At 31.8% G+C, this 16,251-nt stretch overlaps 1 protein-coding gene across 3 annotated transcripts; it reads right to left on the bottom strand.

Annotated features, from left to right (window-relative positions):
* Positions 1–250: 250 nt before the first annotated feature.
* LOC132759475 (uncharacterized) lies at positions 251–15,925 on the bottom strand (the record flags this gene model as incomplete). Of its 3 annotated transcripts, none has more annotated exon segments than XM_060751250.1 (12): positions 251–267; positions 984–1,000; positions 1,684–1,766; positions 6,017–6,046; positions 6,539–6,589; positions 7,120–7,344; positions 7,890–7,993; positions 9,239–9,549; positions 10,005–10,139; positions 11,016–11,234; positions 11,877–12,539; positions 15,837–15,925. In XM_060751250.1, coding segments are annotated over 11 exon segments (1,850 nt in total), but the record flags the coding sequence as incomplete, so codon positions are not given.
* Positions 15,926–16,251: the final 326 nt, after the last annotated feature.

Below are 16,251 nucleotides of genomic sequence, written 5' to 3'. Positions count from 1 at the left end.
GGCACAATTTTAGCATTTAATCATTCAAGCGCCTTGTCCGGTACATACCGCGGAATATCATGTATTGAGTGTGTTGCTCCAATCCTTTTTTTTTAGTCTTACTCGTTAGGCAAACTCAAAGTTCTGTAAAAAGATTTTAAGGGACAACCAGTGATATCCACTGGTTTTGATAGCTTTATACTGTTTACTCAGCTGATTGTCCTCCTGTCCTTCCTCTGTATCATCAGAACTATCATCAGAGCTATCATCTGAATCATCTGATGATTCCTGAAATTATAAGTTAGATTTTTTTAAGCTATCTATGTATAAATATACTATATAAATTACAAGATAGTGTATTAAATAAGTGCAATAAAAATTAAAAATCTTAAACTGCCCTACTGGCATTTTACATAATTATATGAACTTAAAGTACGTACAAAAGTATATAAACAATGTATATACTTAAGTTTATACACAATGGAATATTACACTGTTGACATTTTTTTGTTTGGTTTATATCCCTATTATATATTATCTTAATAAATTATAAAACAAAAGACTTTAAAAGAATGTTGGACTGTAAATCCAACTAGCATGTTATTGGCCTCAATGATTACAAATAAATTTTGTGCATGATGTAACCTGGCTGGTAAAACACCATGGTTTCAAACTGTAAATATTTTTTTCTATTTTTAGTAACAGTGACCTTGACCCTAGGGGCCTTTTAAGCAATCCCAGTGCAGTGTATTACAATGTTTTAAACTTTAGGTAGTGATCGGATACCACCTACTTGACACCCACATCCCATACATCTGCCATTTGTCAATTCAAAATTGAAAAGCTGTTTTAAAATGCATTATCTTACAAGTCTCAAAAACATTTTCACAATTTGTTTGAGACTCTGCAGAGCTATCTATTTATATAGATAATAAAAACATTACAATCAACAAATGGAAATTGAAGTAACAAATGTGCTGTATTATAAATATACATGAACTCACCTCTTCTGAATCTGAATCTGAAATGAACCAATTTAGAATGAGGTTATAAAAAAGTTCCCTGATATAATATTGACTCAAAGATAATTGTCAATTATAAGTTACAAAAAAAAACAGAAAAAGGGCAGGTATCAATTTAAAGTAACTGACCTTGACTATTACCATATCAACTTAAGACACCTAAAAACTGTAGAGGATTATTTTTAATAAAGTTGCATAAATGATTACAAAATTATAACTATGTAATTAATGACAAAATTGTGTTTTTTTCTACCAAAGTTGCTTTAAAGCAGCCTACAGCTTTTATTTTCTGTTTGAAAAATTAGTCTGTGGGAAAACAATTCTGTGTTGTTTGAAACTAAGTATCACGGAAAAATGTATCATATCACTGTGAAGCCTTCTTCAAAATAGCATTCCGAGAGCTATTTATAGTGTCGGGACATTTGTTTCTAAAACTAGAAGATCTGAAAACAAATCCTCTTATTTAAATATAGAGAGCGGAATGGTAGATTAGAGGTATCTAGGGGTTTCCTTATTGTTTATGTATTTTATCATCAACAAATTTCATTTTCCACCTTAATTCTGTAGGCTACGTAATTATGACACTTATATGTAACATAACATATTTAACCTTAAGTAAAGCTGAAGGCCACTTTAATATCTAGAGAATGGTAAAAGACGTAAACTGTCATACTACATGTACCTTCATTTTCTTCTTGCTCTTCTTTGGCTCTAAGTTGGGCCTCATACTGTGACAAATGTCCATCATGTACAACGGGACTTAGTCTGAAATAACATAGGAATAATTTAAAACAAAAATTAAAAATTTTATAATAACACAAACAAATCTCAAATTTTAGTTCGGACTTCAACACTTTGAATACTATCTTCATATCCATGGAAATAAGAAGTTCATAAAAATTTTGCCCATTTCCTTTCCCGAAAAATTACCCTTGTCAGTTAAATCTAAAACTTTTTTTTAGAAAAAAAATAAAAATTTTGTATAACATGCAATATTTTCCCCTTTTTAATTTAGAAAAAAAAAAGGAAAAAAGTCACAATTACAATATGATAAGGATCTTCACTTAGCCTACTGTTCTGCATCAGCATCATTTTTAACGTTTTTGATTATAAGAATACTTCTAAGCACCTAGCCACTAATAAGATATACTGTTAGATGTATTATAATCTATCAACTGGATAGCTAAAATTAACTAGACTTTCTACACAAATGTTGCAACCTCCCATTGTTTAACCATTAACCTGTAGAATTTGTATAATGGTTTTGCCCAGCTTTAAATTTGGAACAGTCCATTTGAATTTAAAGGCACATTAAATAATGCCATAGAAACGAAATAATTCTCTTAACTTATTTAAAAGTTTATATTGTTAAATAATAGTTTTAAAAACATTTAAGATGTTTGTAATCTTAAGAAATTAGAGATAAATGTGAAATAATGTATCAAAAAGTAGGAAAATGTAAACAAAAAGTAGTATTTTGACTTCCATACAAAATACTAAATCACTATTATTGTACTAATTGCAAAAAAGCAGTAGATGAAAAAGATGGTTCAGATCATAAATTGGCCAATGACTAACTTTTTGGAAACTATAAAAGTACACAACAATAAAAACGCTTTTGGGGAGTAAGAAAAAAAGCATAAATTCTGAGGCATGATGGGCTTTAAGGGATTGCAGTATCAAAATACAAAAGTTGAGCTACAGTTTAGAGCTGGCTCAGACAGCATCGATGTTCAGGCTGGCAAGCATACATGCCATAAGGTACCGGACGTCCGAATTGTCCCGGAAATAAGGTATCTGTCCCAGACGTGTCCCAAAGATGATTTACATGTTGTATGTCTCGGTTAAAATCAAAATCTAATATAATCTACTTTGCAGCCAGAAATTTCACATTTTTATATAATCTTTTTTGCAAAAATTTTTTTTAAACTTTTGGCTAATAGGATTCAAAAATTTTTCCCCTAAGAATATATCCAAAAAAGATGGGGCCCTGATGGCCCTGAAGTCGCTCACCTGTATATAGGCCCCCATAGCGGGGCCAGTTTAAACCCCAGGGCTTTTATTTGAACAAACTTGGTAGACACCCATTCGAAGATGTTTCATGCTAAACATCTAAGGTCTAGCTGGTCAAGGTTTTTCTTTACACATATAGTTAAAAACAATGACACACCTGGGGCAGGGCCAGTTTGAACCCCAAGGGCTTTTATTTGAACAATCTTTGTAGACACTTACTAGAAAATGTTTCATGCTTAATATCTGAACTCTAGTTATTCGGATTTTTTGAAGAAGATTTTTAAGTTTTTGCTATACACATATAAGGAAAATCAATGACCCCCAGGGTGGGGCCAATTTTGACTTACTAGAAGATGTTTCATGCTTAATATCTAAACTCTAGCTATTTGGGTTTTTTCAAAGAAGGTATTTAAGTTTTTGCTATACACATATAAGGAAAATCAATGTCCCCTGGGGTGGGGCCAATTTTTACCCCAGGGCTTTTATTTGAACAAACTTTGTAGACACTCACTAGAAGATGCTTCGTGCTTAATATCTAAACTCGAGCTATTTGAGTTTTTTCAAAAAAGATTTTTTAAGTTTTTGTTATACACATACAAAATGTATAAGGAAAATGAATGACCCCCGGGGCGGGGCCAATTTTGACCCCAAAGCTTTTATTTGAACAAACTTGGTAGACACTCACTAGAAGATGTTACATGCTTAGTATCTAAACTCTAGCTATTTGGGTTTTTTCAAAGAAGATTTTTTAAGTTTTTGCTATACACACATATAAGGAAAATCAATGACCCCCAGGGCGGGGCCAATTTTGACCCCAGGGCTCTTATTTGAACAAACTTGGTAGACTTGGTAGAACATGTTTCATGCTAAATATCTTAGCTCTAGCTCTATGGGTTCTTCAAAAGAAGATTTTTAAGTTATTACTATATGCATATAGGGAAAATCAATGACCCCCCGGGGCGGGGCAAATTTTGACCCCAGCTAGGGCTTTTATTTGAACAAACTTGGTAGACACCCATTAGAAGATGTTTCATGCTAAATTTCTTAGCTCTAGCTCTTTGGGTTCTTTAAAAGAAGATATTTTAAGTTTTTACTATATGCATATAGGGAAAATCAATGACCCCCTGGGGTGGGGCCAATTTTGACCCCAGGGCTTTTATTTGAACAAATTTGGTAGACACTCACTAGAAGATGTTTCATGCCAAATATCTAAGCTCTAGCTCTTTGGGTTTTTTAGAAGAAGATATTTAAAGTTTTTTTTTCTTTTGGTTGCCATGGCAACCAGAGTTCTGCATGGAATTAAATTCTTTGAACAATTTTCAAAGGTGACCACCAAAGGAACATTCCTGTGAAGTTTGGATGAAATTGGCTTAGTGGTTTATGAGGAGATGTCATTTAAAGTAAAAGTTTACGGACGCCGGACGGACGGACGCCTGACGAAAAGCGATCACAAAAGCTCACCCTGTCACTTTGTGACAGGTGAGCTAAAAATTATGGCATGTATGCAGTGGCAGGTCTAGTCGCATTTGGTTCAAGCAGGGTATAGGTTAACACCAAGTTAAATACAAAGACTTTTTCCAGCTTAATATTGATTAATTATAATCAGCACTTTATACAATATTAGATATAAATCTCTTAATGATGAACTTGACTTGTTATTATAAATAAGTATTGCACAAACCAAACTTTCAACACCAAGCCAAAAACAAAAAGCACCTGTTTTGTTTAAATTAAGAAGCACAGGTAAGGTAATAAAATCCCCCAAAGAAGCAAAAGAACAGTAATTAAGTAAAATATCTCAAACTGTTAATATTTTGTTGATTAACATATTAGGCTGTTGCCAGTACATGTATAGTTATATGCCACTGTCATTCTGTTGATATTTTTTGTACATTGTGGTTTTCTGTTGTTGTTGTTGTTCAATGCTATATTTGTAGCAATTTATTTCCCTTTATTGTCATTTTTTCCACAGCCATTCCAGTGTTTTTATATTTTTATTATTTTTTGTTCATTGTTGTTGTTGTTTAATGCCATAATTTGTAGCAATTTATTTCATTTTATTGTCATTTTTTCCACAGCCATTCCAGTGTATTTATATTTTTGTCTATTTTTATTGTCATTCTATTCTGTTGCCCTTTGAGCTTGTTACCATTAAAGTGAATTGGTCTATAATGGGAGGACTGTAATACCATAAATAATCATGTTGAATGTATTAAGTATCATACATGATAACTAACCATGAAAGAATTTATGCTTTTTATTTAGGGTGATTTACATGACCCAATATTACATATTCATATAAAACTTACAGAACAAAATTAAACTATTCATCATATTTATTGTTATCAATTTTCATACTAAATCATTAAGAACCCTAACAACATTTTTGTTTTCAAGATTTTTTTACCATAATTATCCAAATGATATGTTTCTACTAAATTTATCAATATATGATATACTCAATAAATAAAAAATGTGAATAAAAAAATGTGAATAAAAAAAATGTGCCCATTGTAGACCAATCCACTTTAATTGTGTTGCTGTTCTAGTCTATTGCAATTGTATCCCCATAATTTACTCTTCAACAATATTGTAAGAGAAAGCTCCTATAAATGCAATACTGTGCCTATATTACCTGACAGTTTTCACTCCTGTTCTGTTAATTCTTAAAGAAGGAAGTACAAGAATAATAAACACACACATTTTTGAAAAAAAACACATTAAAGGGAATACTAAATCACAAGAACCCTATTCCAAGATTTTTTTTTACCATAATTATCCAAATGATATGTTTCTACTGAATTTATCAATATATGATATACTCAATAAAAAAATGTGAATAAAAAAAATGTGAATAAAAAAAATGTGCCCATTGTAGACCAATCCACTTTAATTGTGGTGCTGTTCTAGTCTATTGCAATTGTATCCCCATTATTTACTCTTCAACAATCATTGTAAGAGAAAGCTCCTATAAATGCAATACTGTGCCTAGCCTATATTACCTGACTGTTTTCACTCCTGTTCTGTTAATTCTTAAAGAAGGAAGTACAAGAATCATAAACAACCACATTTTTGAAAAAAAAAAAACCATTAAAGGGACTCCACTGAGGTTTTTTGACACAATTGGATTTTAAAGATACCATATATTTACCATATAGTAATATGTATGGACCAATAACTTGTATGCAAACACTTTTTTTCACTCACTTGTTTGGTTTCTCTGGAATAAGCATTTTATGGTACAAAATGACCCAAACAATAAAAGCATTTGTCATGGTTCAGAACTGTTTATTATTAAGGGGAGAACATGTGTAAGCGGCCGGATAGTTCAGTCGGTAAAGCCGCAGTACGGTATTCCTAGGGTCCCCGATTCAAGTCCCAGTCCGGCTGCACTTTTTTCTCAGCCTGTGACTCCAGAGATATGAAATATGGAAAGTTAATGTGCATCATTCTTAAATTTTTTTACGAATCATGCGGATCATTTGGCTCAATAAAAGATTAAACCATTGATAACTATGACTTACTGAGTTGAAGTTGGTCTTTCAAATATCTTGTTTATCTTCTCTTCAGATATTCTAAAATACAAAACAAGATTCTATTTCATTCAAACAATAACTAAAATCTATTAATGACATTCAGAATTGATGAATTTTGATCAGAATAAAAAAAAGAAATACACAGAAAAATAATCGTTTTACTTACATTATATTGAATCACTGATCTTTGAATGATGTTTGTAACTGATAATGAGCTTTCTTTAAAGTTTATATGAATTTCTTTTTAGTTTGATTGTGTTATAAGCTAACACTCTCTAATCTGTTCTTGGAACCAACTAGTACTTAAAGCAATATGTGTAAAATATCTTGCTCAAGGAAACAACAGCTTTCCCCTGACAAGGTTTGAACCAATGCGGTCAACAATTGTTAGATAAGTAGTTCGTATAATTCAGATACAATGTATAAGAAACGAGGTCAATTAATAGTATTTTTACATTTTTCATAATTTTTTTTTTTAACCTTACCAACCTACCTACCCTATCCAAATTTACATGGCCACCCATGGGAAACAATGATAATTTTAAGACTCAATTAAGTAAACAACTTACCCTCCTTTAGCTTGATCTGCCACGTCTTCCCCACTTTCTGTCTCGCTGCTTGTACCAGACGCACTGCTACTCTCCTCCTCAGATGAATCCTCCTGTAATATCGTGTTTCGTCTATCTGCTGCTAGAGCACGTGGGGAATCGTAAGTCATCGATCCTAAACCAAGAGCAACTTTTGGATGATGATACGGCCCAATAGAGTCTTTCTTTCTCAGTCTGATGAGACGCCTGTATGAACCAGAATGCCATACTTTTAAAATTTATGTACAATTCAAATTAAATGTACATGTTATACTGTCATGCACGTCCGGCACTGTTCAGGAAATCAGGTGACTGACCCAGAGGCAGTCTAAAGACTGACAAATAATATTCTTCAAACCCATGTGAAATCTTGGTGAATTATTACACAAAATAATTTCATCTAAATTTTTCTATCATAACTATTTATAATATTCAAATATATTCTACCACTATGTTTTTTCATTGAAAAAAAACAAATTTTGTTAATTTTAATATCTTTTTCTCTAGAATTCTCACAAGAAACCTAAATATATGTAACAAATCTTAAAACCTATTAAGTTTAAAATTCTTCATTTTAACTTTATTCTAAAGTAAAACTTCTGGAAACTGGCTTTCAGACTAAATAGTACTGGTACCATTTTCATAATGAACTTTGTGACCACAGAACACTTGAACTAGTATGTCCCCTGCAAATCACAGATGATGATTCAGCCTAAAATTCTTTCCAAAATAACCAGCTTAGTATGACTTACCTAGCTTTAGGAGGGGTAGTGTCCTGTACTACGGCCATAGCTGGCTGTTCCCCGGCCACAGGTATAATCTTCTCCATCATCACTGTCTCTATAACCTGTGACCTCTGTAAAATAATCAGTGAAAAAAATGACCTATTTAACCTTGTACAAGCAATTATAACAACTCCCCTATGTCATCAGTATTATTGAACAAGAACAAGGAGTATGAATAGATAATTTACCACTGGCTGCTCAAATTTTAGCAGTTTCAGCATTTTGTCATCAGTGCAATAGCATGAAGCTCATCTACACTGTCTTAATAAACTCTATACTACTGACTACACAATGTAAGAATCTGTGTTCATTTGTATCTACTTTGAGCACAGAATGTCAGAATCTGTGTTCTATTGTAACAACTTTGAGCACAAAATGTCAATGTCAGAATTTGTATTTATTTGTATAAACTTTGAGCACTGAATGTTAGAATATGTGTTCATTTGGACAAACATTGGGCACAAAATGATAGAATCTGTGTTCATTTGTATAAGGTTTGAGCACAGAATGTCAGAATCTATATTAGCAACATTTTAAAGCTGCATATCTCAAGATTAGCCAAGGTCTTATTTTAATTGTTGAACACCTTTGTTGGTCATATATGTGACATTTTGTCCAAGCATGAATCTAATCTATAAATATTAAACACAGTTAAGACAATTTAAATTAAATTCAATAATTTGACTTTGTGGTCAAGGTCATTTAAAGGTCATGGTCATATTTGAATTATTCAGCATGTCATTTTTGTTATAATTTTTCTTTGGTCCAAATTTGAATAAAATCTGTAAATAAATAACAAGGTTATGACAATTTAAGCAAAATTAATTAAATTGATTAAGGTCAAGGTCATTAATGAGTAAAGGTCACGTCAATTTGGTCTACTTAAAGGTCTAGTCTAAATGATTGTTGTTTTTATAGTATGAAGACAATCCAGTCATAAATCACAAAGTAATAGCCAGTTATAGCAAAAATCAAGCAAAATTTAATTGACCTTCAAGGTCAAAGTCATTTATGAGTCAAGGTTAAGTTTAGTACAGTCTTCTTGAAGATCTTGTCAAAGTATGAAGAGAATTCATAAAAAAATTTCAAAAATTGCAACCAATTTAAAAGTTGGTTGGCTGTAACTGGAACTGACACCATGACTAGTTTTTCGTTCGGATGTGCATCATTATATCACTCGGGCTACGCCCTCATGATATAATTCCCCGCATCCAAACTCCAAACAGTGATTCTATTGAGCAATAAAATCACAGTTTGGGATATATCATTTCTTAAGTAAAATGTATGTACATTTAACAATTAATCTATTCACATACCGGTGTGGTGCTAAGTTTATTATGTTCCTCAACAGGTCCGTGAGTTGACATTAATACCCGTCTTCCAGGCACAGGTGTCATATGAGTTCCCGTGTATATCATTTGACCTTGACCTCTATAAGGGACACCAACCTGATCAGGGCCTTTTAATGCGTACATCATTTTATGCTTTATTCTTTCACTCGCTGCTTTGTTATTCCTCACACATTGTAGGGCCTCTATGAAGAAGTCCACAGCATCCTGTACCTGACCTTGATTGTAGTTTACTGCGCCAAGACCTTCCAGAGCTTGCCACTTCATGTGCAGGTCACCTAAACACAAGAAAAGATATAGCACTATCTGTAAAAATATATCATTTTCAAATACCCAGAAAGGAAAGAGAAACAACATAATTACAATCAGATGTCTCTATAAAACAAATAGTAAATGTATTATAAGTAGCATTATGATAACCGTAAGAAAATTGGTAAAATTATAACATTTAACTTTTTTCAGTAATAGTATTATATATTTCAGGTAATTCACATTCAAATAACTGGTGACTGAATATATTAGTTTGGCACTTTAACAATGTATGTCATTTACTTTGTTATTTGTCAACAGAGGCAGCAATTTAAAAGGAAAACATGTCTTAACAAATTGTTTTGGTTTTCGAAAATGTTAATACATTGTATTTGGAAATCTTCCAAATTTTTGTCAAATGGCAAAAAGCCTTTGAGCACCCCCCCCCCCCAATTCCTTTCTATCCTGACCCTAGCTTTCTTACTTGTATCTATGGCGGCTTGCAATGCATGATGGAAAGCAATCTCTGCCTGTTTCATTTCTCGTTCTCCCAGCTGGCTAAGAGCAAATGCGAGATTTGTAAAACACTGCCCCTGTCCATTTCTGTAATTTATCGATGCTGAAAATACATGTTTAATATTTTAATTAATGCAATAACTTCCTATCTAAAATGAGTTAGAAAAATGTTTGTATTTCTTAGAATGGTCACTTATTGGAAATAAAAATTTGTAATTGAATCAGGCTCATGTGGCATTTAATAAGATTCAAAGATCCTTTTTTGTTAGCTTTATGCATTTCAAAGAAAGGAGCCATGATTTTTATCTTATTTTTCATAAAACTTCATTTTAAAATATCCCTATCAAAATGAATAAATTCTTTGTGAAATAATATCTTTCTTAACAAGACTCAACTTTAAAGAAGAAAGATATTAATCTCTGAACACCATGAACAAGCACAGAGCACGTAGCACAGCAATATCTCAAATTCTCTAATCTGAAGTCAAATGATTTTATCTCTTATCAGCATTCTTACACTGACAACAGAGATGCATGATGGGCACTTCTGTGAATTATTTTAAGTGCTTAATAGAAAAAAACATGGAAAATACAAATTTAAAAGATGTAAAACTCTGTATGAAACAGGCCAGAGTTATGGTTCTTTTATAGTAGCTTACAAAATAATGCAGAAAAAAATGTGTGAAGTTTTAAGCAAATTAATGCCATTATGGTTTTTAATATACCCTTAGAAGAAATGTTCACAAAAAGAGCTTATTCTTTGTAAGAATTCATGCTAGAGTTATAAATGTTGAAAAATGACCTAAAGATATATTCCAACAGGCATGAACTTATTTTAAGGTGAAACACAGGTCCCTAAGAAGTCAAATAATCAAATGTCATGCCAAAATACATGTACAAATATAGAGGCTAGGACGCTTCACTTTTCTGCAAATAATCAAGCTAAAGATTTCTTTGTTTCGAAAATACTTAAAATTCACCGTATTTTGTAGCTGCGTCTTCGTGGAATTTGATCGCTCTTTGATAATCGCCATTAAAGTTGTATGCAGCACCTAGATTTTGAAGAACAACAGCTTCTAGCTGTGGGTTACTTTTGTGACTGTTCCTGACCTGCTCAACTGCTTTCTCAAAACACTGAGTGGCATCGTCATATTGCTGTAACTGTGTGAATACAAGGCCAAGGTCATTCCAAATCTTTCCTGAAAAAATACACAACATTAATTGCCCATCAGCACCGAGATCTGCATTAATGGATTAGGTAAAAGTAATGAAATAAAAATTAATATATACATGTAATTCACTTTTAAATTTTACAAAATAGCACTTATATTGGGGCACCAATTGTATAAAATATATCTAACTCAGAATTTGTTTAACTTTTAAAATATATTTTAAGTTAATATATCCTAGCTGGTAAGTAGGATATTTTTTTGTACAACCAGTCAAGATTAGAGGCAAAATTTCTCTGCTCCTCATCAAACATAGTGTTATAATAAAAACAAACTGCTCTGTAAGTCATTATCTATTTTACAGGAAAAAAGAAAATTCAACACTAAATATTGGTTATAAGTTTCTGGATAACCCATTGGGTCATAAAGGTACTTTCTGACCTGTAACATGAGCACATAACTTTCAACTTGATCCAATAATGCATCAGGTATCAAGCATCAACAAAGACCACTAATACTAAGTGATTAAGTGCTCAGATATTAAGATCTAAAATTGGTATCTTCCTGCACTCATTGTGCTTGATCTTACATTTCAAAAAAAAAAATATATAAAGATTGATGTCGAAATAGCTTTCAACATGCAATCTGATATATCAACAGTTTTCACTTTACCTGCTACTATGCAATCCTGGCCTTGTGGTTTGCATTTTTCCATAAATTCATTTTTACATTCTAGAGCTGCGTCAGTTGCCTCATTTTTATAGTTTCCAAGCCGGAGCTCTGAAGCTCTCTCACACAGCTTTTCTACTCTACTTAGTTCATCTCCCCCACTCAAAATGTCTGCCATCTGCTTACAAATATCAGCAGCCTTCATAAAGTCTTTCCTTTCATGATATAATTTAAAACACTTTTCTAAACACACTATTTGCATATCAGTTTTATTTCTTTCATACTTATCATATTTTTTATTGGCTTTCAAAAAGTTTTTCAAGGCTTCTTCTTCCAATTCCATTCCTTCATAGCCAAGTCCCATATTAAAATACAAATCCCCAGTTGCACGTTCATCTGAAAGGTCTTTAGGTGGTACAGCTTTATGTAAATAGTCTAGCCCTTCCTTGTATTCTCCAAGGGCGATGTACTCAGCCCCAAGATTAAATGCACATGTTCTTTCAGTTTTATCATCGTTAATCTCCCTTGCTAGTTTATATGCTTCTTTATAGCACTCCACAGCATTTTCTAGGTCGTCTCCATAGTGATACTTTGAGCCCTCCCCTGAAAGCTGACCTATTTTGAAAAGCTTTTGCTGAAGCTGATCATCTTCCATCTTCATGATGTCTGTATAATGAGATAAATATAAAAGTATCACATGATATCTGTATAATGAGATAAATATAACAGTATATGTAATTTTGGTTTTGGAGTAATATATGTGGATATATTACCTGCTAAGATTTTATATCACCCGAGCCGTTAGGAGAGGGTGATATTTTATCTTGGCAGGTAATATATCCACATATATCACTATAAAACCAAAATAATAATTATATTACCCTTCCCCTGCTGAGTTTAGACGATTTTTTAAAAAGTCATTGCTGTTTCAAATGAAACGTCCAAATAAGATTCCCTTTAGGGTACCCCTTCATCACAACATGACGTCACATAAATACAGGACGTATTTTTCCCTTACCTAACGAATGTAAAACAAGAGAAAAGGAGTAGTCTATTGAACTCACTTTTTTGTGATTAATATCAAGCTTTCGTGAGGTCATATTTGTTTTCAATACTGGTGAGAGTACGTATCATTACTCTACTTTGGTTAATATTTATCAGTTGACAGTTAAAAAGTGCTTGTAAATCGGAATTTACACCGCGTAAAATCGAACCTATATACAGGCATCACCTCAGCGCATGTTGTTTACAACGTGGGGTACCCAACAGGGAAATTTAGTGTGTATATTACCCTTCTCACTCTGGCTCGGTAATATCAATTTCTTTCGGGTGATCTATATCTAATCAAAAAGGCGGCAAAAATCTGGAAGGGTAATAATATCACCTGTTCAAGCAGTATAAACGTTTAAAAAATATGTAGAACCGTATGGTACTCAGGTTACAAAAGTTGACAGATGATGCCAGGCAAACCAAAACTAGTGTGTTAGGCTTAACAGTTGGGCGCCATATTAGTGTATAATATATAACTAAAAAATGAGGCAATTCCTAGCTTGGCAACAATTCAAACATACAAGGTAAGTCAATTGTTTGTATTGTCAATCACTTTATAATCAATCGCAACAGTTCTATATTGGTGGCGGTGGTGGGATTGGAACCAACGCCTGAGAAGAGACTTAGGTGTAAATCAGAGATGAATATAAAAGTATCACAAGTATCAAGCAGTATAAACTTTTGAAAAATATCTTAAATAAATCATATGTCAAAGTAACTTATCGTAAAATTTTCAACTGCAAGAAAAAATACAATAAAATAGCTAGTAGATTTATTCTAATCTACATGTATAATATATACACCGACAATATGCTTTTTCTCTTTATACAACATTATATAAGTTACTGATTTATAAATTTAGCTGAAGTGACATTATAGTGCATGGTTGCCAATATTTACTTAAAAGTATACTTATCTAATAAAGTTAGGTCAATGATCAATGGCAAAAACAATCAAGATAATTGACAATGCCTATACATGTACACGTAGTGGTGAAACATGTTTACATGTCTGTCAAGTCATATATGACATTTATTTTATAAATTCTGGTATAAAATAGGTATGTTAAAATACGTTAATGTAAATTACATTGTGATGAGAGGGGATGGGGTACTTGCAGGGGATACTATAAATTTATACTTGTGGGGGATACTATAACCAAGATCCAGACTCAAAAAAAAGTACATGTATCTTAGAGCAAACAGGACGTTTCGGCCCCAAACCAAATCGGCCCCAGTGGGAAAATCGGCCCCTGGACATTTCGGCCCTTTTCCGCGAGACGTTTCGGCCCTACTATATAGTACAGACAATTAATTAAATTAATTAACAACAATTAATTTAATTACAATTAAACAATTATGACACTTTAATTCTTTAAATAATTATTTATTATCTTTTGATCTCTGGAACTATTTAGATATACGTTTATGTTTTTAAAGGTGTAACAAACAATAAAGGCAGGTTAATCCTTAATTTATAAAACAAACCATTATTAATTGATTAAGAAAGTTACTTACAATTATTCCTTAGAAAACATAATTTTTTTTATCTTAATTAAACTATACGTATTTTTTTCAAGGTGTAACTAATTATCTGTTTATAGCTTTATGTAAGTAATATCAGAGAAAACTTCAAAAGATTTTTAAAAAAAACGGTTTGCTATAATCTCCTGATAATATTTTTTATTTAATATTATTGTTATTAGATAATGATAGATATTAGATGTTATAAAAGTGATTGAAAGACAGAAACCAAATTATAAATGCTATGTACCTGCTATATATTTATTAATTAGTTTAATCAAACAATGTTTGACAGTGATAAAAGAAGTATAGATAATATATTATGGCTTCTGTTTTCTTTTCATTGTAATATTACATGACCGAATGTTTCGATTTAGATTTTAAGGCTTCTGTTTTCTTTTCATTGTAATATTACATGACTGAATGTTTCAGTTTTTACTTGCATGAACAACTAACTTTCCTTACCTGATAATTAAATGTGTTAGATTTTTCAATATCAAGGAAATAATTACGAGTAGCTATTTATTGTGAGATATTTATAAACATTGAAGTTAACATTAAATGCAACAAGTATCTAATCGTTGATGGTTTTGGTAAAGATTTAATCTTACGTAAAATAATTTATCGTAAATAGGTATCGTAAATCTTTCAAGGTACTTGGAAATTGGCGTTCCACTTCATGAAAATTGTCATTTATGATTATTATAACTATGAAATTTTAATTTTTAAGTTTAAAACACAGTACTTATTCTGGGCCGATTTGGTAAAGGGCCGAAACGTCTGGGACCGAAACGTCTTGGGTAATTTGGGGCCGATATGTCTTGGGGCCGAAACGTCTCGAAATCGTCTTAGAATAAGCCAAAAAGTATTAATACATTTTGATTCATTTAGAACAGAAAAGAAAAATCAAGATTGTTTAAAATGAATAGCTTGTAAAATAAGTATCTAAACTTATAATTCTTCATATAAAATTTTATAAATGATTAACAATATAAAGCAGTTATACCCTGTGTATTTAATCAATAATTATACAGTATTCGATCATCCCATAAAATTATTTAAATAAATTTTATAACTTCTCAGAAGTTTTCAGTAATCAATTTTAATCAGATGAAATGTCCTTTTTACAAGGTTCATAATATATTTTCCTCTTATTTGTGTAGTTCATTATATAGAGAAGACAACTGTAAATTTTGATACAATCTACAAAATACTCATCTTAAAAAACTTGTAAACACAGGTTAAAATGAAAAAAACAACTTTAGATTTACTTCCTGTTAAACAGTACCTCAACGAAAGTTGCAACTTGTCAACAAAAAACAAAACATTGATTCAACTTGATTAGCATTTTATATGATAATAAATGCATTCTACTAATTGATAAACATACATAATATAAACAATCCGATCAACACCCTCGAGAGCACCTGTCATTCAATTAGACGCCATGTTGTTTACGTCGGATCCACGGTAACAAATTGATCGAAAAGAACTTTTAGCTACAAGTTGATTTTAAGTAGGCAAAAGAACATCAATATTTTTTTTGTTTCAGTAATGCAGACACATACTATTTCTTTAATAAAAAAACAACGTGTCAAACAAAAAATCTAGAAGAAGGTTGATCCCCCAGATGCATTAAATATTACACGACCCGAAAGTTTGAAAAATTTTTAAAGTAAGGTGAGTTGCTTAAGGAACACTAATAGTGATGTTTTGTTAACTTCAGATGTTATAGAAGTATCCTTATAGCAGCTTAGTGAATATACTAACACTACTTCGCCAAAAAATGAACGGTAGTGAAATAA

This window comes from Ruditapes philippinarum, unplaced genomic scaffold (assembly GCF_026571515.1).
Source record: "Ruditapes philippinarum isolate M1 unplaced genomic scaffold, ASM2657151v2 ctg93_1_1_1_1, whole genome shotgun sequence".
Classification (NCBI taxonomy): Eukaryota; Metazoa; Mollusca; class Bivalvia; order Venerida; family Veneridae; genus Ruditapes; species Ruditapes philippinarum.
This window is presented reverse-complemented; position numbering and strand designations above follow the sequence as displayed.